This window comes from Ammodytes marinus (genome assembly GCF_949987685.1).
Source record: "Ammodytes marinus genome assembly, chromosome: 13".
Classification (NCBI taxonomy): domain Eukaryota; kingdom Metazoa; phylum Chordata; class Actinopteri; order Uranoscopiformes; family Ammodytidae; genus Ammodytes; species Ammodytes marinus.
In genome coordinates this window covers 15,290,126-15,315,802 of record NC_137217.1, presented here as the reverse complement: position 1 = coordinate 15,315,802, position 25,677 = coordinate 15,290,126, and the positions used below count along the sequence as shown (strand labels likewise).

The 25,677-nt window shown below is 40.5% G+C and overlaps 1 protein-coding gene across 6 annotated transcripts; it reads right to left on the bottom strand.

Annotated features, from left to right (window-relative positions):
* Positions 1 to 288: 288 nt before the first annotated feature.
* tcea3 (transcription elongation factor A (SII), 3) lies at positions 289 to 16,899 on the bottom strand. Of its 6 annotated transcripts, XM_080039233.1 has the most exons (21): positions 16,549 to 16,899; positions 15,661 to 15,723; positions 15,388 to 15,493; positions 15,174 to 15,276; positions 12,354 to 12,422; positions 12,192 to 12,251; positions 11,966 to 12,037; positions 11,807 to 11,875; positions 10,233 to 10,301; positions 9,272 to 9,340; positions 8,331 to 8,399; positions 6,507 to 6,575; positions 4,440 to 4,508; positions 4,270 to 4,332; positions 4,092 to 4,166; positions 3,477 to 3,637; positions 3,301 to 3,356; positions 3,016 to 3,171; positions 2,769 to 2,915; positions 1,303 to 1,374; positions 289 to 1,211 (listed from the first exon to the last, which is right to left on the bottom strand). In XM_080039233.1, exons 1-21 carry the CDS (start codon positions 16,615 to 16,617, stop codon positions 1,203 to 1,205), a joined length of 1,695 nt encoding a protein of 564 aa, XP_079895359.1. In that variant the 5' UTR covers positions 16,618 to 16,899; the 3' UTR covers positions 289 to 1,202. The 6 variants fall into 6 exon arrangements, with proteins under 6 accessions (XP_079895359.1, XP_079895361.1, XP_079895360.1 ...); XM_080039235.1 differs by lacking the exon at positions 6,507 to 6,575; XM_080039234.1 differs by lacking the exon at positions 11,807 to 11,875.
* Between the last annotated feature and the right edge of the window lie 8,778 nt (positions 16,900 to 25,677).

Genomic DNA, 25,677 nt, shown 5'->3' with positions numbered 1-25,677 from the left:
CTGTTGATGCTGTCTGAGCTCTGCCTGCACATCATCAGAGGACTTTGAGCGGTGGTGGAAATGATGCAGAAGAAAAAACATCCAGATGGTGGATACTCAACCAGAGGGCAAGCCTTTGCTCTCTATCATTCTTTTAAAAAAACAGACCATGTGTCTCATATTATCAGCACTTTATTCAGTATTCAGCACAGTTTCTTTGGAAACATGTTTCTCATTAAGTATATCAAATTCCTTATTTGTTCAGAATGAAGGTTTGTTTTGATGCACAACTTTAATATTTCCCTCTGGCTTTAGCGGCTTGTTGGACTGGCAATAACAAGCAAGCGTTTAATCTGTGCTCCATGACCTCGAGAGAAGAACATCACTTGAGTTATAAGGAATTGTTGCCATCTACTGTATGTTTTCAGTGGTGCAACACAGACAACAGCTCCATACGATCCAATTCCCATCACACCATTTTTTTATATAACCCTTTTCTGAATGGATGACCTGTGAAATAAATTAATGGTTTATTCTGAATTATTTACATTTCAATGTTTAAAGTGTAGTAGTAGATTGTAGATATACTCTGTTTTTATTGCCTTCTTCAGTTCCGTCCCATGTGTTGATTGAAGATATTCATATAACTTTATAATATTTTTAAATGCATATTTTAACCATGCAATAGTGATAAACATTGATGATGATGATGATGATGATGATGATGATGATGATGATGATGATGATGATGATGATGATGATGATGATGATGATGATGATGATGATGATGATGATGATGATGATGATGATGATGATGGTAGGGAAGTGACTGTACATCTGATTTTTTTTTTTAAATGTATTAATCGTGAGTTCAAAAAGCCATTGTACTGACGATGTATGCCGTTTTATTGTAATCAGATATATACAAAGCTGTAATATGCCATAGCATATTAACTGGATATTCCTTCCATCAATGACAGCACCATGATCGTAACTCATTGATTCAACAATCATCAAACTGAAATTCATGCTCAGTTCCATATAAAGCAAACAATTAGCACATGCTTATACATCTCAAAATGTCAAGTAAAAATTGTAATAACACTGTCATCTGTTTGAATCACTAGCTGCAATAATTTATAAACTCCCTCCCATTATAGAAAATATGCAGTACAATATGCGCAGAAAAGAAAAAACAATAACGTGGCTTCGCCTGGAAGGCATCAGCAGAACTGAAATTCAAAAACAAAAATTAAATTAATCCAACAAGTACAGATATATTGCGATATGAGTTTTTGAAACAAAAGCCAGGGACAGACTCACCTTCCAGCGGTTCCCACACTCATTACACAGAACAAATGTGGTCATCGGCTCATCAGCACTGCGTGTCTGCACCTGAAACACAAACACACACAGACAAGGTTTAGTTTTGAAAGATGTGCAGCCCGGACATGCAAAATCATAACAGCTATGGTATCATTGAAGGTGATTTAATTTAACAGTATATTTATTGTTTTCCTTTTGCAGGTCTGTAACATGGTGTGTAAGGGAGTAATCCTGTATTGCACCACATTTAAACATACCAACCTTGCAGCCCTCAGAATATCTACCATGTTTTTTTTGTGATCAACATTTTTATTTCAAAAATACAGATTAACAGACAAACGACATATTTTAAAATAATAATATACAGAAAAATACACTTTATCTATTACCCATACTTGCAAATAGATACATAGAAGTGCATGGATAAAAAAGAAAAGAAAATAAATGATAAAAACAATAGAATAGAAATTTGAATAAAGACAGCTAGGGAAATGTCTCAAAGGTTACAAGCACCAGTCAGTGTAAAAAATAAAACAAAGAGACACCAACCTAAACACATACACACACACATATGCACATGCACACACACACACACACACACACACACACACACACACACACACACACACACACACACACACACACACACACACAGACAGACACACATACACACCAGGGAGATTCTTGAGTTTACTTAAGCAACATTACAGGAAAGGGGTCCCTTTAAAAATTATTTCAGAGAATTAGCGGCAGAGTGCCAGTTGTTTAAATTGGTCTCAGTGGCTTTATTAATCCGAGCAGTTGAAAGTTCAAGATAAATCACATCTAAAAAGGTGAGGACCCAGTGTCTGACGACAAGGGAGTGGGGAGGCTTTCATTGCACCGCAACCATCTTTTTGGCAGCTGTCAGGCCTACCAGTGCTATGCGTATTTTAAGATTGGTGATATTGAGCTTTGCAAAATCATTTAACAAAAGGACAGACACAGTCACTGGTTATTGATAGTAAGTCAGACATTATAGATGCCACTTTAGCCCAAAATTGTGACACTGGTGGACAATCCCACATCATGTGAAGGAAAGTGCCAGGAGTTTTCATAGTACATAAACTGCAGCAGGGATCACTTATGGCCTTCATACAGTAGAGTTTGCGTGGTGTTAAATATGTTCTATGAGCATAATTAAAGTGAATTTGTTGATGGTCGGGATTACGAGAAGCCTCCTTTATGTTTGACCACACCTCTCTCCAATCAAAATCTGGGTCCAAATCTGGGCAGTCACTTCTCCATACTCTGTCTAGGGATAAATCAACATATGAGGCCTCCAAAAAAAACGTATACAGAATATCTACCATGTTAAAGCATGAATTAAAACCTTCCTTTATGACCAAAAATGTCCAAAACGGAACAACGTAAAACTTGTGTCTGTATGTGTATGTGCAGCGTCCTCATGTGCGTCTGTTTACCTGGTTGTAGCTGCAGTTCTTCTTCCTGCACTTGCTGCACTGCAGCAGGTCGGTGGTGGTGCCACTAGTTTTGGCCAATTGGTGTTCCCTAATGGCGTCCTGGGTGAGAACGTTCCTCAGCTGCTTCAGCTCGTCGCTGGCCATCTCCTACATAAAAACAAAGATGTGAAAAGTCCAAGCAGGTTTAGTGTAAGCGGGGACTTGGTGAAAGCACTATGGTTCGGTATGCAGCCTCGGCGTTCTGTACCTCAGCAGACATGGTGGCAAAACGGTTTAATTCAATGCCGCCTGCGAGGACGTTTCTGCGAAGCCCGGGGTTCTTTGGGTCCTTCAAGTTGCTGATGCGACTGCGCACCCGGTTTTTATACTTCATATCAGTGGCCTTGATATCCTGGTAGATATGTGAGACCGTGCAATCAAGGAAGATCATAGCAATATAATGTCACATGTGATCTGTTTTCCATTGGGAACACCACTGAATGAACTACAGATTATTAAAATACAAAAAATTATTATTCAATTGAAGGATATGATCTTCAAGCTCTGCAGCCATGCTGTCGCAGTTAGTCCCAAAATCTTTGAAGTCATCTGAGAAGAACAGAAAAAAATATTTGTATTTATGTGAACACTACAGTGATATTTATGTGGGTTCCTTGTGTAGGTCCACTATGGACTCTCAGTGATAACAAAGGGTAATTTTAGCCTCACTATCTGTGCGCAAGGCTGCAGCCAGCATCTCGATGCACTTGTCTCTCACAGAGTCTCCAGTGGCAAAGTGTGGAGATAGAGGCCCCCCAGGAGAACTGAAGCTTGGTGACATGGGGCTTGTCGGGGTGGCGGGAGATTTGGGGGAGAAGGGTTTTCCCTTTCTGCGGAGAAAAAAGGACAGATCAAAACAATCAAAGCTCGTTTTTGGTCTACACCAACTCCTGAGGGAAATATCTGACTTGTTAGTGGCTACATGCCCCACTATGTTTAACAGCTATAGCAGCAACCCTTTTTGGTTATTTGCCGTTGGACATGTAGTACTGTGGGTTTGGTGTTTTTTAATTTAATGTACTTTTTTTTTCTGCATGAACTACAAACGCGGTGATGAGAGCTGTGAGACTCAACCAAGCCGTACAGTCGTGGGTTACAAAGACAAAACAAATGAAGTGAAAGATTCCTAAAATGCTCCCTAGAGCCGTGATGATTCTCTACTTCATTACCATCGATCTTATATTTCAGAAAAATAAAATCACCTTCCTTACGTAAAAGGAGCTACGTTAAATTTAAAATACAAAATAATCAAGAGGATCATCAGCAGAAATGATATTGAAATACCTTTCAATGCTGTCAGTAGAGGGCTTCCTCAGTGGAGGTCCAGGCTGAGAGGACTTGGAGCTGTGAGACTCTCTCCTTTAACACAAAGTCAAACATCATCTTCAGGCTTTCCATTGGAACAAACCTGTGAAGTAAAAGTATATTCCTTTTGATCTCCACTCATTTCTGGTTCACCTACCTTTCAGCTGTAAGCTTCTTTGCTGGTGGTGAGCTGCATGTCTTTGAGTCAGTGGATTCCCGCCTTCAGTAAGTAATAAGACACTTTCAGTAAATTATTTTAGTTTGTAATGACAATGGCAACGTTTATATCTATTTCTTTTCCAAGTATGAAAGTGTTTCCTACTGTACCTGTCAGGTTTGGAGTCAGTTGAATGACGTTTCACAGGTTGGACAGGCTTGGAATCGCAGGACTCCTTCCTGCAGTGAAAGAGAAACAGGGTGATATCAGCTAATTGGGTAAGATGATAAGTATTCATGAACAACAGTTTCAACTCATTTTATTTTTTATTATTTTTTATCCTTTATTTTACCAGGAATATTCTCATTGAGATTCAAAATCTCTTTTTCAAGAGAGTCCTGGCCAAGAAGGCAGCATAAAAACATAAAAGTTTCACATTAAAAAACTAAATTTCACACTCAAAACAAGACACAAACACAAAAAAATATGTAAAAGTCACAAAGCATGAATTTCACTGGCAGTAAGTCAGTGTTCAGTAATCGGGCATTTGTGGTTAAATATTCCTTAATCCTGTGTAGGAGTTTAGAGCCAGTTTTGAGATGTGAAAGTGAGAGCAGGAAGAATGTTTGGGTTCTGGGCCGGGAGCCAAACTCGGTCACAACGACCTGACAGCCTTGAGATAAGGACAGCTGCACGGGGGGTGGGGGGGTGGGGGGGGGGGGGGGAAGTGAGAAGGGTTGATATTAAAAAGCTATATTAAAGTGTGGCTCTCAGGAGAGAGGGCTTTTCCCTGCACACCCTTGCTCCTGTCTGTCTGACTGAATGAAGAATCGTGTCTGATTCCCAGCATGCTATAATCTGCTACGCACTGAGTGAGTAATGATTGTATTTGTTCAACGATAAAATAAAGCAACCCCCGTTCACACTCGTATCGACTAGTATCAGCTTATTCCACCACACCTGCTTTTGTAATTGTTCATGGTAATTAGGCATTCCAGTTTAAGGTGTTGCTGTTGCTTACACCATGATGAGGGGGCAAAAGATTTAAAGGCACTTTCACCAAACACAGTGCGAGTCCGAGGAACATTATACATAATAAAACTGCTAGACCGAGTAATACGAGCACTGTATGTTCTAAGAGCCATTAGAGAACACAAATAAGGAGGCAGATTGTGCAAAATTGCCTTATGAAGAAACATATACCAGTATTCCATTCTACAGGTGTGTAAGGAAGACCGACCAACTTTCTCATACAGCTTGCAATGGTGCGTTTGGAAGCCAGAGTTTGAGACAAATCGTAATGCTGCATGGTACACAGAATCTAGCATTTTCAGAGATGACGAATTTGCATGCATATATAAAATATCACCATAGTCAATAACAGATAAAAGAACGGCTTGGACAATTTTCTTCCTGGCACCAAAAGTTCATCCCAAGTGGGCCACTTATGGGAAATAACTGTAAGAACAGCGTCAACTAATTTAGGATCATTGTCTGTCTGTCTGTCTGTCTGTCTGTCTGTCTGTCTGTCTGTCTGTCTGTCTGTCTGTCTGTCTGTCTGTCTGTCTGTCTGTCTGTCTGTCTGTCTGTCTGTCTGTGTGTGTGTGTGTGTGTGTGTGTGTGACGATTATGAATGAGATTTAAAGGCATACTAGGTGATTCTGGAGAATGTTTGTTGACAAAAATTAATTTCAACTCAGTGACTATCTCCTTAGAATCTGCTACCTGTCAGTATGTGTGCACTGAAAAACATAATGTGCAAATACACAGGCTAGGCTCTGTTATCTGCTATGTAAACAAAGGGAACGGGCCGACTTTGTTTACATACCAGTTTACAGAGTATAGGCGCTGTATTAACACTAGTTAATATAGTATAGTATAATATATAACACTATTTTTTTAAAGCACACACACAGTACAGACAGGTAGCAGACTGTTAGGAGATATTCCCTGATTTTGACAAAAAGTTATTTGTCCGGGGTGCCCTTAGCTCAGTTGGTAGGGCGTCCCCCCATGGGCCTCGGCCACCAGCGGACCCGGGTTCGATTCCAGCCCGCGGTCGTTCTCTGCATGTCACTCCCCTCTTTGCCCCATTTCAACTCTGTCTCTACACTATCAATAAAGCATAAAAATGCAAAAAAAAATCTTAAAAAAAAAGAAAAAAGTTATTCGTCTATAAACATTCTCTATAATTACATAGTATGCCTTTAAAGTAGTGCATGTCAGTCCTACTGTACCTGTCAGGTTTGGAGTCAGTTGAATGACGTTTCACAGGTTGGACAGGGTTGGAATCGCAGGACTCCTTCCTGCAGCAAAAGAGAAATAGGTTGATATATGCTAAATTGGGACACTTTTTTTGTTAAATCGCCTGGGAAATTAGAATATAACAATGTATGACATTGAATTGTGTTTCTATGGTTAATAAGGACTGTTTTAAAAAACAAACATCAACTGTAACATATTTTTTAGATGAGCCATGTTCAGGTAAAATAGGCCATCTGATCATCCCAAGTGGGCCACTTAAACATAAAAAAAATTAAATTAAATCTGAATAATTTGTCATTAAAAGATCTTAATATCTTTAATGTCAAAACACATGACACAAAATGACATTAAGATAATTCATGGGAAATAACACTTACTGTAAGTATTCATGAAGAACAGCGTCAACTCATTTAGAATCATTGTCTGTCTGTCTGTCTGTCTGTCTGTCTGTCTGTGTCTGTCTGTGTCTGTGTGTGTGTGTGTGTGTGTGTGTGTGTGTGTGTGTGTGTGTGTGTGTGTGTGTGTGTGTGTGTGTCTGTGTGTGTGTGTGTCTGTGTGTGTGTGTGTGTGTCTGTGTGTGTCTGTCAAGTATGAATGAGATTTAAAGGCATACTAGGTAATTCTGGAGAATGTTTGTTGCCAAATTACTTTTTGTCAAACTTAATTAATATCTCCTTTGAATCTGCTACCTGTCCGTACTGTGTGTGTGCACTGAAAAAAAGTATGTGCAAATACACAGGCTAGGCTCTGTAACAGGTATGTAAACAAAGGGACCGGGCCCACTTTGTTTATATTCCCTTTGTTTACATACCAGTTTACAGAGCCTAGGCTCTGTATTAACACTAGATCAGGGGTCCCCAAACTTTTTTCACTGAGGGCCACATACAGAAAAATCTACGAAGGGCCGGGCCACTTTGCAAAAATAACACATTTATCAGGACATGTAGCGCTCTGATGTTTAGTTTCATAGTGTCTTCGTAAATTGTAATCCTTCTTCACGGCAACACTTTCCTTGCACATTAAACAGACACATTTCCCCTCTTGTTTATATGGCAATGATACACCCAGTGTTTTCTGCCTTTGCGTCCAATGTCCAGCAGGGTGAAAATAGTATCCAGCCGAGGTCCCGACCCTCCTAGGGGGGTCCGGGGGTATGCCCCCCCGGAAGATTTTTTAAAGTTTTTAAAGCGAAATGCATGAATCTGGTGCACTTTGAGAGGGAAATTAAGAGGCTAAATCTGAAGAATTTTGTATGAAAAAAAATGGAGACACTGTGTCAGATGAATTAGAAGCTATTGGAGAAGGACGCATGGATTTTCCATAATAATATTAATTTAAAATAAAATATTACGCAGGGTCCTCTGGGATGGGCTTGTTGCTCATTTTCTTTTATGGGACATATTTCTCTGTAATATAATGAGTGCATTTAAATTATTTAAAAATTAAAAGCGCCATATTACATTATATTTTTAAAATGTGCCACGGGCCAATCAATCAGTGTTTGACACCCCTGCACTAGTGGGTTAACTAAGAAATGCAAAAAAAAAAAAAAAAAAAAAATTCAAAGGGCCATATTACATTATCTTTTTAAAATCGGCCGCGGGCCAATAAAGAGCGGGCCGCGGGCCGTAGTTTGGGGACCCCTGCACTAGATCTTTTAAGCACACTCACAGTACAGATAGGAAGCAGATTGTTAGGAGATATTCCCTGATTTTGACAAAAAGTGATTTGTCAAAAAACATTCTCTATAATTACATAGTATGCCTTTAAAGTAGTGCATGTCAGTCCTACTGTACCTGTCAGGTTTGGAGTCAGTTGAATGACGTTTCACAGGTTGGACAGGCTTGGAATCGCAGGACTCCTTCCTGCAGCAAAAGAGAAATAGGTTGATATCTGCAAAATTGGAACACTTTTTGTTAAATTGCCTGGGAAACTAGAATATAACAATGTATGACATTGAATTGTGTTTCTATGATTAATAAGGACTGTTTTAAAAAACAAACATCAACTGTAACATATTTTTTAGATGAGCCATGTTCAGGTAAAATGGGCCATCTGATCATCCCAAGTGGGCCACTTAAACTGCAAATTAAATCTGAATAATTTGTCATTAAAAGATCTTAATATCTTTAATGTCAAAACACATGACACAAAATGACATTAAGATAATTCATGGGAAATAACACTTACTGTAAGTATTCATGAAGAACAGCGTCAACTCATTTAGAATCATTGTCTGTCTGTCTGTCTGTCTGTCTGTCTGTCTGTCTGTCTGTCTGTCTGTCTGTCTGTGTCTGTGTGTGTGTGTGTGTGTGTGTGTGTGTCAAGTATGAATGAGTTTTAAAGGCATACTAGGTAATTCTGGAGAATGTTTGTTGCCAAATTACTTTTTGTCAAACTTAGTTAATATCTCCTTTGAATCTGCTACCTGTCCGTACTGTGTATGTGCACTGAAAAAAAGTATGTGCAAATACACAGGCTAGGCTCTGTAACAGGTATGTAAACAAAGGGGCCGGGCCCACTTTGTTTATATTCCCTTTGTTTACATACCAGTTTACAGAGTATAGGCTCTGTATTAACACTAGATTTATTTTATGTTTAAGCACACTCACAGTACAGACAGGAAGCAGATTGTTAGGAGATATTCCCTGATTTTGACAAAAAGTGATTTGTCAAAAAACATTCTCTATAATTACATAGTATGCCTTTAAAGTAGTGCATGTCAGTCCTACTGTACCTGTCAGGTTTGGAGTCAGTTGAATGACGTTTCACAGGTTGGACAGGCTTGGAATCGCAGGACTCCTTCCTGCAGCAAAAGAGAAATAGGTTGATATCTGCAAAATTGGGACACTTTTTGGTAAATTGCCTGGGAAACTAGAATATAACAATGTATGACATTGAATTGTGTTTCTATGATTAATAAGGACTGTTTTAAAAAACAAACATCAACTGTAACATATTTTTTAGATGAGCCATGTTCAGGTAAAATGGGCCATCTGATCATCCCAAGTGGGCCACTTAAACTGCAAATTAAATCTGAATAATTTGTCATTAAAAGATCTTAATATCTTTAATGTCAAAACACATGACACAAAATGACATTAAGATAATTCATGGGAAATAACACTTACTGTAAGTATTCATGAAGAACAGCGTCAACTCATTTAGAATCATTGTCTGTCTGTCTGTCTGTCTGTCTGTCTGTCTGTCTGTCTGTCTGTCTGTCTGTCTGTCTGTCTGTCTGTCTGTCTGTGTCTGTGTGTGTGTGTGTGTGTGTGTGTGTGTCAAGTATGAATGAGTTTTAAAGGCATACTAGGTAATTCTGGAGAATGTTTGTTGCCAAATTACTTTTTGTCAAACTTAGTTAATATCTCCTTTGAATCTGCTACCTGTCCGTACTGTGTATGTGCACTGAAAAAAAGTATGTGCAAATACACAGGCTAGGCTCTGTAACAGGTATGTAAACAAAGGGGCCGGGCCCACTTTGTTTATATTCCCTTTGTTTACATACCAGTTTACAGAGTATAGGCTCTGTATTAACACTAGATTTATTTTATGTTTAAGCACACTCACAGTACAGACAGGAAGCAGATTGTTAGGAGATATTCCCTGATTTTGACAAAAAGTGATTTGTCAAAAAACATTCTCTATAATTACATAGTATGCCTTTAAAGTAGTGCATGTCAGTCCTACTGTACCTGTCAGGTTTGGAGTCAGTTGAATGACGTTTCACAGGTTGGACAGGCTTGGAATCGCAGGACTCCTTCCTGCAGCAAAAGAGAAATAGGTTGATATCTGCAAAATTGGGACACTTTTTGGTAAATCGCCTGGGAAATCAAGTTCATCCCAAGTGGGCCACTTATGGGAAATAACACTTACTGTAAGAACAGCGTCAACCAGGCCCGGTTCTAGAAAGTCAGACTTGGGGGGGCCCGTAGAAATTTTGGGGGGGCACACTGGGCAGGGAGACCGAAGATGCGAGCGCGCGCATAGCGCGCGAGCCGAAATTTTTTGCCCTTGTAAGATCTCTGCGTCTGCTTTTTGGCACATTTACTGTGAATTGTGTAGAACACAATATGCAAATAAACGTTGAGTGTTGCTGTGTGGGAAATTTGATTATTGCATGTTTTTTTTCTCCAAAATGTTTATGAATAACATATAATATACATTATATACAACATAATGTGTATATATATAAAATAAATGATTGTGATGTAAGTGTTTTATTGGCTAATTTTATTTGATGCCTCAAATGGTGAATTAAATAGGCCTACTTCCTATTAGTCAATGCATTGTGTGTCTGAATGTGTTCTCAACAGGATAATGCAGAACTGATTTTAAAAAAAAAATACACTTGGTTAACAGCAGCCAACAGTAGCCAGCTAATCTATATTTTACAGTAGGCAATTTAAATCATGTGTGTGTTTGTGTGTCCAACAGGACAAATGCAGAACAGATTTTTTGGGGGTTTTTTGATTTAGTTAACAGCATTCAACAGCAGCCAGCTGATCAATATTAATTTAACAGTAGGCTATTTCAATCATATATATGTGTGTGTGGACCCAATTAATTTTATTTGACATTTTCTTGGACAGCGAACGAAATTTTCCGTCCGATAGTGGGTCGGGAAAAAACCCAGACCCACTATCGGGAAAAAAAAAAAAAAATAAAAAAAAAAAATTCTCAAATTTTGGTTGGGGGGGCACAGCTCACATCTGGGGGGGCACGGCCCCCCCTGGCCCCTGGCTACCGCCGGCCCTGGCGTCAACTAATTTAGGATCATTGTCTGTCTGTCTGTCTGTCTGTCTGTCTGTCTGTGTGTGTGTGTGTGTGTGTGTGTGTGTGTGTCAAGTATGAATGAGTTTTAAAGGCATACTAGGTAATTCTGTAGAATGTTTGTTGCCAAATTACTTTTTGTCAAACTCAGTGAATATCTAGAATCTGCTACCTGTCCGTACTGTGCGTGTGCACTGAAAAAAAGTATGTGCAAATCCACAGTCTAGGCTCTGTTAACAGGTATGTAAACAAAGGGGCCCGGCCCACTTTGTTTATATTCCCTTTGTTTACATACCAGTTTACAGAGCCTAGGCTCTGTATTAACACTAAATTTATTTTTTCAGCACACACAAAGTACAGACAGTTAGCAGATTCTAAGGAGATATTCACTGATTTTGACAAAAAAAAGGTATTAGTCAATAAACATTCTCCAGAATTACCTCAACTCCAGAGTATGCATTTAAAGTGGTGCATGTGATTGTCAGTCCTACTGTACCTGTCAGGTTTGGAGTCAGTTGAATGACGTTTCACAGGTTGGACAGGCTTGGAATCGCAGGAGTCCTTCCTGCAGTAAATAAGAGAAATAAAGCTATGATACGGACATCATGTTGAAAGTACACACTTTATAGCATTTATTTTCCGTGCTCCTGCACACCTGTTTTTTTCTTTTTTGATATCCAGACTGGGCTTTTTGGGAAGTGGGGGTTTAGGTTCAGTAGAATCTTTCCTGACAAAAGGAAACATGTGTTTGATTCTCAAACCATTCCACTCACAGCTCAGTAAAAGTGTAAAAAGGAAACACTCCTCAAATCGAACCACTCATCCACAGTGTATCACACCCTTTAGCTTAGCAAGAATCTCCACACTCATGACTCGCCAACCTTTCTCTCTTGGCTTCATCTGACTTTTTTTTAGACACTTTGCCCTCAGACGTGTCTTTCCTGTGAAAAGAAAACAGGTCACTGATTTTCTCCAGAGACAACGGCAAAGTAATCTTTTCAAAAGGATGAGATACGGGACACAATTATTCCCACACTCCGGACCTGTCTTTCTTCACGAGTTCTGACGTCTTCTTCTGTGAAGGAGGTTTGCACTCCGACGACTCCTTCCTGCTGTGGCAAACAACACAAGGATTCAATGCAGTGAGATGACCACTCCAAATTAAATTACAAGTTGTTGCTGTTGTTTTCCCAAAATAACTGCATGCATCCCATTAGGAGAACTTATCCGATCCAGACCTTTCCTTTTCCTTTTTCCCATCCAGCGAGGGACGCTTGGGAGGGGGCGGCGGGTGGAGGTGAAAGGGGAGAGGAGGGAGAGGAGCGTCCGGGTCTGGTGGCTCTTTCCTAAATTATAAAAAGCACTTTAAGCTGGCACTGATTGGCTTCAAGACGCCAGTGAGTGTTAATGCGAGGCCGTGCAGTGCAGTGGGCATGATGCAGACCCTGACCTTTGTGGTGGAGGAGGAGGATGAAGGTGAAAAGGAAGAGGAGCAAATGGCGCGTTTGGGTCCGGTGGGACTTTCCTGATGTGTGGAAAAAATTATGCGTTTGAGTATCCAGCACCCCTATTTAAACTGGTTTACTTGTCTGCACTAAAAAAAAAATCATTCCACAAACATGCACCACAGCATGCCTGTCTGACCTCTCTTTCTTCCAATCCAATGAGAGTCGCTTCACTGGTGGAGGAGAGACGGGTGTTGGAGCATGAGGACGGGGAGGATGACGGGAGGAGGCATCTTTAACGTCCGTCCTGAACAAGTGTCACAACAGAACAGATCAGAATCGATGCTGTTTTGAGCTAAATACACAATCCTTTGAATAAAAAAAGACAAACCTCTCTCATGCACCATGCAGATTATGCATATGGATCCACATGTATCCTGTTAGGCTATGTGAGTTCATACAAGGACAAATGTCAGTGACTGTCTCAGAAAAGGGTTATATCATGCAGTGTCGGCGGGAACACTTCCAGTCTGTTGTTCCAGTTCAGCTCAGGCGCCACACAACACAAGACTCCTGACCTGTCCTGTTTCTTCAGGTCCACAGAGGGGCGTCTGATTGGCTGAGGAGGCCGAGGAGGGCGGGCAGGTCGAGGAGGAGAGGGGAACCGACTGGGATACAGAATGTTGCTGTCCAACACTGACCTCCTGAAATAACATAGATCAATCTGAAGCTCTGCCGGGGTGTTTAAAAATGTGTAATGTTGAGCTTTTTTTTAGCCATCTCCCTCATCTCTTTCTCTCTCACCTTTCAAATATTGACCTGTAAGCGTCAGCCGGCTTCTCACTTGACTGTCTCTCTCGCTGCGGCGATGCGTTCATGGGCCTCTCGCGCCTGCTGTCTCTGTGTCTGTCCCTCCGCGACTCATCCACGTCTCTGTCCCTTTTGACTTCTTCCAGGTGTCTCGTCCTTGTTGGTTTTTCATCAAAGTGCCTTTCCTTTCTGGCTCCTGGCTTGTGTTTCTCATTCTGCAGGTCTGGCCTGTGCTTCTCTGGTCTCTTGTCATCCCGTTCCGTGTGGAGATCCTCCTCCACCAGCCTCGCAGCTTGTTTTCTGGATTCTTCTAAATGCTTCTCTCTTCTGATCTCTTGGGGAGGTTTCTCGTGTTTCTCATTGTGTGGCTCCTCCCAATGCTTTCCATCGCCGGGTTCTTCAGTCTTACTCTTTTTGTTTTTGTGTTCCTCAGTGTGGTTTCCATTTCGTTTTTTATCTGAGTGCTTTTTGTCAAGATCTGAGTCATGTTTCCTGTCACCAATAGAAACAACAGGGAGTCAACAGGGAGGGATCACTTTAACCCCTGTCCCCAGGGCTGCAAACATTCACCAGTTTCCATTTTGTCAAAGTTTTTTGTTGTAATGTGACTTAGGCCTCATTCAAACAGGATTCAAATTGAAGGACCCCCTGACGCCAACAGCACATATGATGAGCTTTTTATCTTTACCTTTTCATACATTTTAGGAGTTCACTGATGTTAACCAGTGATTTATATTACTATTTCTCATTCAGTCGAAGTTAACACTGCGTGTAAAAACTGAGTTCCTTTTTTTAAATGCAAATCGTGCTGCAAACTCCATTTAAATGAACTCCCCATCCCCAGCATTCACAAACACACTTCCCCTACAGGAATACATCTGAAATAGAGGATTTTGATTTGATGCTTCTATTACAGTTGTTATTTTGATTCCAAACATAAAGGGTTGTCCTTGGAGCCCAATATTGTCTGGAAAGATTAGACTACCCTTGACATTCACTGCTCACTCCCAGTGGCTGATACATTTTCTCCTTGCAGAGCCATTCTGCATGTAGGAATGAGGCTCACAGCTTTTTAGTGGGAAGAAAATTGCACTCATTCAGAAGTATGATGCAATGCTCACTTAAACAACAAAGAGAAATGGAAATAGAGTGATTTAAAGGCTGTCATGGCAAAGAAACAAAACACATTTCTTTACATCACTTTACATCATCCAGGAACAATCCTGAACTTGCTTCTGGACAGCCTTCTGTCAGTCGTTGCTCCTGACACTTTTCTTTCATCTCTTAACATTCTTGCAGGCTTTTTAACATTGAAGTTGTTGTTACATGTGGGGTTGAGCTATACATTATTCCAAGCAGGTATTTGTATACAAACATCAGTGAGGAAACCGCCATAATACGTAAACATCTATCTGAACAGATAGGTCTTCTTAGTGTTTCACTGTATTTTTAGACTTATAAGAATCAGTTAGGTCCCACTCACAACTCTTGGTCTGAACATCAGGCAGCCATTGTCAGTGTGCTCATATTGACCGGTAACTATTTCATAATGTCTCTTCGACAATGTATCAGGTAGCCTAAAATTCTACCATCGCTGAATGCACTGACCTGCTCTGCATCTCAGAGGGTGAGCCGTTTGGAGAATCTGCTGCTTTGCTGGATTCCACCACACCGTTCTTCATTTCAGATGGTTTGTCAGAGGGGCCAGAGTCTGTGTGTGAGTTTGGAAAAGTTTCATATCAGCAAATCATCCACTTCATTGATGTATTCATTGCACAAATACTATTTAACTGCGGAGTAACTTATTTCACAATGTTATTACCCAGAAGTCTTTTCCATTCTTTAATGAGGACTTTGGCCAAGGCATTGACTTCCTCATTCGTGCAATGCTTCCTGAGAGCGTTCACAGACATGCCAACCCTTGTTTCCTAAAACAAAATACACATGTACATGAACACTGTTAGCTTTAATACAAGTGATATTTTAATTATTCTAGCACCCTTAATAATCAGTGAACTACTTAAGAAGCCATTTACTGTACTCCAATATAAATCTAAGCTATAAATACATCTGATATAATATTACTGGAGCATACCTGGAGAAGTTTCAGTGTCATATTGAAACTTTTCAGTTCCATCAGCAGGTCCATGGCGCCCTCCTGCACACACAGAGCAGTCACAGCCACCTCCACTTCATTTTATGTTGAAATGTGTAATGACTATGTACAGATGAAAGCGTGCAAATAAACATTTTTCAAAAATAAGAGACCACAAAGTAATGCCATTACAATTTCACTTATGTATTTACAAGTTTTAATCAGCCTTGCAAGATAAATACCGATTCCAAAAATTCAAAGAATATAAACACAACAGGCGTTCAATCAGCATTTCTGCGACTGTTCGATTTATCACAAGCAAGAGATCGACAGATTTGATTGACCACAACAGCGTTTGCAGTACTCCAACTGTGCAGGAGCGCCATAAAACAACCTCCTGTTTGCAGACGGTCGCAAAACACACACACACACACACACACACACACACACACACACACACACACACACACACACACACACACACACGACCTTGGCCACAGGCCGCGTTGTTTACTTTCTGTTGCACGAGTTAATGTTCATATAGGGTATTGCAGACCAGCAAAAGATTTTCAAAACTTGTCGACAACTTGACCCATATAGCGCTGCACACGCACGGACCGAGAAGTCCTGCGAGGGAAAAGTCTGCAGCGCGATGAACACCTGTTGACCATTCGTTACAGCGCAGTCAGGTCCGCTTTACACATGTGGAGACTTTCCAAATACACCGATCTACTCAGATGGAGTTAAACTTCTTCTTTATTCTAAAAACCAGAGGAATCCATTTTATTTCGCTCTGGTAAGACATTCACGGGCCTTCTGCGCAGCACGAGGTGTCAGCACAACACGCCAACTGTGGGTGTCAAAATACGGTCTCACCCATGGCCTCACCGTGTTATTTCTAGACACCATCTTGTCCAGTTTTTTCGCAATCCTGATGAGATCCTCCTCGCGCGTCATTGCTGCATTTACTCGAATTGGAACGAAGCGATGAAGTTGTTTCGTTTAGGCTACTTGTTGAAAACCGTGAAATAAAGCAAAAACAAGTTGGATCCGTTGCAGTTCGGACTTTACGCACGGCGCTCTCCATTCAGCCAGAGGCGTGTCCTGCTGCAGGACCACAGCTGACCAACGCCACACATGACAACAACTAAATATAGACGTGAAAAAGAAACATTGGAAAGCACAAATGTGTACTTCTCAAAAATGATTCGTTTAAAATTATTTCAAAGTGTCAAACTGTGTAAATACTTCCTCGTTTGCAAAATTCAAGTAGCCAATCAGCATTTCCGTATTAAATCCTATAGGCCGAGTATTCTAGTTTCTAGGGCGCTGTTTCTAGCTTGTGTGGACGGTTTACAAACATGGAGGGAACACCAGAGAATATTGTCACTTTCGTTTGCAAAATGAGCTTACTGTGGCACAACATAAATATCTGTCTCTGGATTTGTTTGTAAGTGTTTGCCAGCAGAGGGTGCTGTGATGTAGGTTTGCCCACTAATCAGATCCTCTCAAGAGAATTCACCCTATACATTTCCTTACAGCACTGTAAACACTGGATCTTGCAGCAACCACTTCCATTTTCAACCATTTAGTCTTGCAAATTTCAAGATACATTTTTATTTTAATTTTGTTTATGCTGTTTGAGCTCACAATGATATTTTATAAAGATTTATTTTTGTGGTTTGCCTTCATAAATTATGTGAATAATTAGATTGTAGGGGATGTTTTTCTTACACATGTGGAAACACCCAGTGTTTGAAACTGAATTATTGTAAATTGAACTGGAGTGATATTCTTTCAAATGACTTCAGCCTGTAATTGCATGCGTCTGTACTACTCATGGTCCCTTCTCCGAGTCTTATACAGTGAGTAAGCTGGGGTCAGTTAAACAAACAAAAGGGGAAGAAACTGCTTGCAATTGCAATCACTTGAGTGAGGGCCTTCTACATCACCCTTTGGTATCCTTGTAAAAAGAAAATGTGTTTGTTTATGGTCCCTCACAATTTCTTGGAAGCAATAATTTACAGACTGTTTTCTTAGAATATTTCTTCCAGGGGAGACACGCTCCCAGAAATGAAACGCACAAAGGAAAGATGGAAAGCGAGGCCCGGCTTTCAGCTCTGTGAGACGTCCCTGCTGCTGAGTGTCTCGGTGTTCCTGGGAAGCGAGGACAAGAGCCATACAAGTTGCAACACTTTGTTTTTGAAGCAAGATGAAATTGGTTTGGGTTCTTCTGTCTAGAAATTTACTCATACCAAACAATTTATGTGGACACCGTTTATGTCGACAGCAATGCTCTCTTACATAATTGTATATCATTACACAACAGTATTGGCTAGAAATCTTCAATGTCTAGCCTAGAAGTAGCCTCAAGTGTGAGTGTGTGGATTTATTTGATATAACAGTGGGTTCAGATTCCAAATCCTAAAATATGACAGTGTCCCGTTAATCTTAGAGCAACCGGTGACTCGCTTTTTTTGTGCTGGAGGGATTAAAGATAACTGTGTTAATGACGGCAGGTGAAAGTACAGTCTGAACGCTTGTCTGCTTGTCTTGAGCAAAGACTATTATCTCTTTACGCTGCTCTTACACAACCGGCTGAGTGTGTAACCCGTCCCTACCTCCGCCTCAAGACAGCAGTGTGTCTGGCAGGTAGAGACAGCACAGGCCAACTGGAGAAATGGGTCAGCAGCTCGCCGTGAACTAAGAAGAGAAGCAGGCCAATAGGAGAACCCAGTGATCAAGATCAACCGGAAACATCCTTTAACTCAGGAGCAATACACCGTGGGCCTGTTGAAAGGAAAAGCAGAGGATGAAGAAGAAAAGTTTGATCCCTCTTCTGAAACCCCCATCTCCTTTTCCATACGCTCGACTAAACAAACTATATGTTGACGCCTTGGACCACCGGCATCATTCTCAAACCTCAAATTAGGCTATAGTGCACAGCATAGCAAGAACGATTACATTTAGGCTACCACTCTGAACAACAGCAACATGCTACCTGTACCTGTATTAATCATATTAATATCTACTTACTTCAACCTGGGGGAAAGAATGAATTCTGAAATCATTCACATAGGTTATGTGTTCAATTACTAAGCAACATGGTGTTGTTATTGTGAACAAAGTAAGCAAGTTTCTCTCTGACTCAACCATCAGAGACGGAGCAAATATTAGCATTCATTCAGAGTTTTGTTTATGTCCAACTAATACATTTAAGACTAGTGTTTCACTCTTTTATCTCTGATTTTGGTCTCCACCAACTCCCAAGAGAGAATATCTGAATTCCTAGCTAAATGCTAAATGATCCACAATGTCCCATGTGTCAACAGTCCTATCTTGGCTTTGCTCGCTTTCCGAAAAGAAAAAGTGGTCCTGTACCCCTTACCAGGGCTGTACGCTTATTTTTTTAGGTGGTAGCACTGGTGCTAGCAAGCAAAAAAATTCAGTAGCACAAAAATAAATTTGGTAGCACACAAAGTATGATCAAAAACTTGCATAACAGACCAGAGACGCCAGGCATGGGTAATTATGGTAATTTTTGGATGACATCAGGCAAGAAAATGAATGATTTAATTTGGCTGTCAATTTTTTTTCTGGATCTGGTGTGGGATGCAGAACCTGTAATAGATCATGTCAAAACAGTGTGGTAGAATTGTTTGGACGTCCACATTTGCAGTTGGCTTGAAGGGTAATCCCAGCCTGGTTGGGTTGGTGTCTTCTAATGATGACCACTGTTGGGTGTTGGCACTCGAAAAAAGAATCTCCCCGAGGGGTTGGACCACCCAAAGACTATCAGATCATCCTTGTATCTTCAGTTGTCTCTTAAGTCACTATTTGCTGCCACACACACACACACCAATTCTCCCATATCCAAAACAGTTTGGGTGGTGCCACTTTTTTAGGCTACTTGTGACCAAAATAACTGGTGGTGCCACCGTTACTCCAACCAAAATAACTAAATGACTAACCAAACTAAATCTGAATAATGCACTAAGATGTTTCACCTCATTGCTGACTACAATTTTTTTGAACTGCGTGTCACCCAAACTGCAGATGAGAAAGAAATGAGACAAATAAATGATTCACCTTAAAGCTCCTGAGATGCCCTGAAATGCAGCAAAGAAGCTGAAACCGAATATTTGAAATATGTACTATAACTTATCCACAACCGTCAATTACACGCTGGCACAAACCGGACAGACACTGAGTCATTTGTGTAGCATGTCTGCAAAAAGATCCTGTGGTTCTTCCCAAGGCTGCCATTTTGATCTCTGAGCTCTCTTCGTTTATATGCTTGAGCTTGGGCTTTGTGCTGACAAACAAGAGCATAACCCCTTTTGGCTCGAGGCTAAAAGGGCAAATAAATCCGTCAGAATAAAGAACCAAATCAGTCTGTCGTGAAAGGAAGAGCGGCAAGAATGCTGCAATTTCATGCTTTGATGCCATGGAGCCAGACAACTGCTCAGTGTTTATCTCCTCAGTCAAAGGCCGTAAATCGGATTCAATAATTGCACTCATTTGCTATGTGATCCAACATTACTTTGCCCCAACCCTTCAAGATCAAGCTGTGCTAATTGACAAAGCAGAGTTCCTACACTAACAGGCCAAAATATGTTAGTGTGCAAATCCCCTCTTACTCCAATTGCATTTCGACTGCTCACTAATCCAATTACAGCGCCATAGCTCAAAACCTGCAACATCAACCTTTCCTCCATGTGTTAGCAGCTTTTGCAGTGCTTTCTGTCGGATTTGGATTCTGCACAGGTTGGATATTTATACACAGGGACCGCAGTGGTTTAAGAGAAGCAGGAATTGGACTCAATGCTGAATGATCCCGTTAGTTGTAAATCCACACGTCACACATTTGTAATCTTAGTTTTAGCTTAAATGAACACCTCGCTCCATTGGAAATGTGTTTCACTGGATGCCATAGAGTTCTTGTTATGTAAAGGCAACGACACAATCCAAATAACTAAAGAGCATAAAACCAAATGGAAACCCCGACCGCAGAGTAACAAGACTGAACATATTTAGAGTGCCTCTTTCTGCCATGCACAGAGGCACACAGGTTTGAACATCCCTAAAGCAACATGTTTGCTTATGTTCTTGTGAAAGGATACTGCTTTACTGAAGGACTCCTCGGCAGTTACCCGATTGACTTCACTGCTGTCACAACATACCATGTTCTCTGAATTATCATTTTAGACTGAGAGTCAGCTGACAGACCTGTGAGAGGTCGTCATGAGGTCTCATCTTGTGTTCATCAGCTTTATAAAAAAAAATGTGTGTATTGTATTACCACCCATATGGCTTTAGAACTGTCTGTCAATTAATACATGTCTGCCTTTTTTCGAAGGGAACTTCAGCATTTGTATTTGCTCAGATCTGTTTACCGATCATGACAACTAATACTCAGCATGTGAAAACAGCTGTATGATGTCTTCTGTTGCTCTGGGGAGCTTTGCCAAGTCTGAAGAAATACTGTAGCTTTAGTGATGGCAGATGGGGTTTGTCTCACCATACACATTTAAACAGCTGCCTGCAGTATAAACTAGAGCTAGTATGAAAGACATGAGCCTTTACTTAGCAAATAGTATTCGACAAATAGCCACATTGCATTATGGGAATTATGAGATCAGGTGTGAAACTCTTTGTATCTCCTTGGCCTCTGGGTTAGGGTTAAAACTCCTGTATTGTTGCACAATCTTTGAGAGGAAAGCAGCACACATATACAATATATTGTATTCAGCTGATCAAACATAGTAAACCATGCTGCGATCTAAGAATATTTTCAAGAGTTTAGAAAAATGCACTCGGGTGGATCCTTCATAGGAAGCTTTGTGACTCAGATGGAGCTCTGAGCAATAGCTGTGATATGTACAATTTGCAGAAGACTAGACAGCGTATATGTAGCTCCGGGCATTACATATTTTTCTCTCTTTGAGGTTTGTCTGTCTGACATATTGGCTTGTGTTCCAGTTACTGTCACATGTCACTGATGATCACTTAGTTCGCTCGCTTCATGCATGGCTTCCTTGAGCTTGGGCTTTTACTGTATGTCTGGTCACCAACATTATTTTGAAATATAATATGATATATACATATACATAATGTTATTGTTTTGCAACACTGAAAATTATTTAAAGTGGGAACACATCGCTGTGCTTGAGTCTTTGCCTTTGTAGCTCCGGGTTTTGGACAACAAAAGATAGATCAGTAAATCTTTAATGAACATTTCTTCCCCCAACTGGATTCACGTGGGAGGAACTGAAAACAGCAAAATCAGGCAGAAAACATAAACAAACATCCGAACGAAAAGAAATCTGCTTGCGGGGAGAGAAAAAAAAACGTGAGGAGCTATCCAAACATCTCTCGCCGGTGTTTGTTTCAAGTTTGTACTGGATTTATTGCCACCACATGAGACTGCAACAGCCCAAAGGAAGCGAGGAATTCTGTCCAATGGCTCCAGTGATGAAAACCCTCCTGATGTCCTTAAAGGTCACTCCAAGGTCAAGATGAGAAGCCTTGTGTATGCGTGGGTTATGTCATGACCAGGATGTCTTTAAAGGGATGATGTCAGGATATACACTAATGCCTGTGTGTGTGTGAGTGAGTGTTAGAGGGAGTAAATGCATGCTGCGGGTGTTTTTTGTGTATCTTGGGAGAGTTTAAAGAAGAATAAAGTGTGTGTTTTGTTTGTGTTTCAGTTCACTGACAGCACACAGACCCACTCTGTCTATGAGGGGTCCAGGAAGTCAAAACGCCTCGGAGCAGAGGCGGTGTCTCCGCTGAGGGCAGGATGCCTTCATTCATCTGCTCGGACATCCTGTGAGCAGATCACGTGAAACAATGTATGTTTAACATTCTCCATTTGTGCTGTTATAACACTAAAGTAATGTTGTTCTATCATCTCAGGTATTTTTCAATATTTCTAAACTGCAAATTTGTTGCATATTCAACCTGGAGTATGAAAGGTAAAGGTCGGAGTTGGACAAGCAGAAGGAAAGCAGAAAGTTTATGAAAATGAGGAAAAAACAATGTTATCCAAACAAGTTGCATCTGCAATCAGATGAAAGAACTGTGTGAATCAGGTTATTGTGTTACATCACTTTGGGTGAATGCTAAAGGCTTACAGTTTCATTTATAGCACACATTTTAAAAAACAAACCAAAGTTTTTTACAGAGAGATTTTCAGTTGTTTTAAAACTAAAAAATAAGTGGAAATACAGGAATTGAAAAGAAACACAGATTTTGGAGTGGGGATGGGTATTGGTGTGGCTTAACTGATTAGAAGATCTGGGGGGTCTGGGTGCAGATAGTGGACTAAGGAAATCAGAGCTGGTGCCAACTCGTGCCTAGCTTTTTGTGACCAGTGAAGGGATGCCAGCGCCGGATAGATGATATATGGTTTCTTCCTGGTATATGTTTTTGAGCCACTGCATTTTGTAACTAATAGCTGCAAGAGACAGGTTTGACTGACTGACTCCAACACAAAGACAGCTTCAGAAATCAAGACCCCAAGTAACAAAAGCAGGTAAAACCGTGTCCAGATATCCAAAAGAATTAAAGGGTTTTATTTTCACTCTCGGACTAATGTGGTTTAAACTTCTGTTAATGACATGTGATCGCACATTTTAAAACATTAAACGATTTGCCACACCATTTCAACATAAAACAGACTGGAGATCAAGTGTAGCTGTGTATTGTCAGCTGTGTTAAGAAATGTTGAAGGCAAAATATGTATAATGCAAATAAAACCGGGTCTAATATGGAGCCTTGGGGGACACCACAGGAGACAGGATCAGGTAAGATAGGCCATTTTTCTTTACAACAGGTAGACAAAAATCCCCATTTTCACACTAATCCACTATTTTTCACATAAAATCAAGTCAGCTATTAGAGGACGTTTTGCAGGACGAAAACTAGTGAGCTCAGTATGAACAGGCTGACATGGCTGGAGCATATTGAGGGCTTACTGTAAGACATCCAAATTTGATCATTTTATCCTCTGGAAAAGTAGAGACACAAGTGATTTGAGCGGGTTGTTCCAAATCCGCACAATCTGGTGCTACACTTCCAACCGATCAGGAATAAAAACCAGGGACTGGAAATTATAGCGGCCAAAGCATACGACAGACTGACCAAAGTCAACACAACTATTCTGAGGAAGGGAAATATATGATTGTTTTATTAATAAGAAAGGCTGTCTCAGCTGGGTATTTGTAATAACAGTTAATGATAAGTTACTGGGGCCTATCACATACAGGAAAATAGCTTATTTTATTACTATTCCTGGGGATCGTCCTGTCTGCGTTACGTCTTTAAAAAATAAACTTTAAACCTTTTGGAAGACAGACAAAATGGTTTCATGAGAAAAGGAACTGCTTCATTTTTTATCTCACTAAAAATAACTGTTATTATCAACATTGAAATTATCAACAAAACAGCTGGAACACACCTTGATAATTTCACACTCATAATTCCCTTCCTCTGACTGTTTAACAAGCTTTGTTTAATGCTTGGAAATGCACTTGAGTTATTAATTGGAACCTCCACTGTGTGTATGCTATGCAAAAGAGAGGTTTTTTATCTTGGAAATGATTGTTGGATGCCTAACCTAACATTAAAGAGTTTGGTTGGGATCAATCATCTTCTTATTTGTTTCTAAATTGGATGAAAGTCTTTGAGTTTTTAAATGCATGTGGAATACATTTTTCTCTGAAAGGTCCCAACCAATTGCATTCATATATTTCAATAAAACAAATATGCTGCTAGCTTCGCACAACAAAAGACTGATAGCTTTTAAATCTGTTAGCACTGAAAGCCATGTAACTTTGAATGATATCAAAGCGCTTTGGCATTTTGTTTACAGTTTAGAAACTTGAAGAGCTGTGTTGAGGCTGCCGTGATCTTTCTGACAGTGCCCCGACAAATGATGTTGACATATATTGCACACGATTTGGAGCAAAAAAGCATATGTAGAAGTGAAATGTAGACTTCCAAAACAAATGAATGATTTATGTGTTTTGATGAGGCTAAATTTTCCATCTGATCTCAGTTGCAGACAGAGAAGAAATGAAATTTGCCAGAAATGTTGGTCTTGAGTATAGGGAAATGGCAATCCGCAAAAGTTCTCCAATGACCTTGGGGCAACATCAGAATATGGAGCGTTTCATTATTTGGCTCAGATTCCTATCAACATAAAGCCATGGAGTTATTATAACCAGATTGAGATGGTGTGTGCAGTGAGCTGGTAGCCAATTGCGGGGGGGAGAGGGGTGGGAGGGGAGGGGGAGGGGTTGAGAAGCAGGTCGATGGTGGAGTGTGCAGCATAAGGGGGGGGGGGGGGGCGGGAACAGCTCTGGGACATGGACATGTGGGAAAACTCAAAATGTGGAACAATGATTTTTACTGGGCCCTAAGTAAACAAACACACATCAGCTTGGCCCCTAGTCCTCGAGCATGACTCACCACTCCATCACTCTTCTCTTAAAAACAAAACCCCACATGAAGATCACCAACCATCCGTTCTACAGCAGTGTTGATGAAGAGCACAAGCAAGCCCTTCTCTCAACATCACACTTCCTGTCTTTCTCCAGGAATGCAGGAAGGGGGACATCAGTGAAAGGGGCCTTGGTGATGGGCTCCACATGATGCCCAACCTGTGGGGAGAAATGATCCAAAGGAGGACTTCACATGGCAACCCAACTTGCAACTATATATCCTTATAGTAAATACTATGTTGCTCATGACATGTCACTGAAAGCTTCATCAAGTGGATGTTCTGGAGCTCAACATGTGTCAATTCAAGAAAAGTCAAGTGCATTTTATTTTGTTATAGCCCAATATCACAAAGCAGAATTTGCCCGAGGATTGTCAGCTCTGGAACAACTTCTGACCGAGTTTGTGGTGTGATTGGTTTTGCCAGCTCTTCAGTCAAAAATGTGCTTTTACACTCCACCTTATTCAATGTGTCCTGACATGACACAACAAAATGCATTATGTGGCAGGGTT

What these genes read in the sequence shown, in the direction of transcription:
- tcea3 (XM_080039233.1), bottom strand. Translation starts at nt 16,617, where the DNA reads ATGACGCGCGAGGAGGATCTCATCAGGATTGCGAAAAAACTGGACAAG. An exon ending in ACTGACTCCAAACCTGACAG is followed by an intron (nt 10,302 to 11,806) that starts GTACAGTAGGAC and finishes CTTTTGCTGCAG; the next exon opens with GAAGGAGTCCTGCGATTCCA. An exon ending in ACTGACTCCAAACCTGACAG is followed by an intron (nt 9,341 to 10,232) that starts GTACAGTAGGAC and finishes CTTTTGCTGCAG; the next exon opens with GAAGGAGTCCTGCGATTCCA.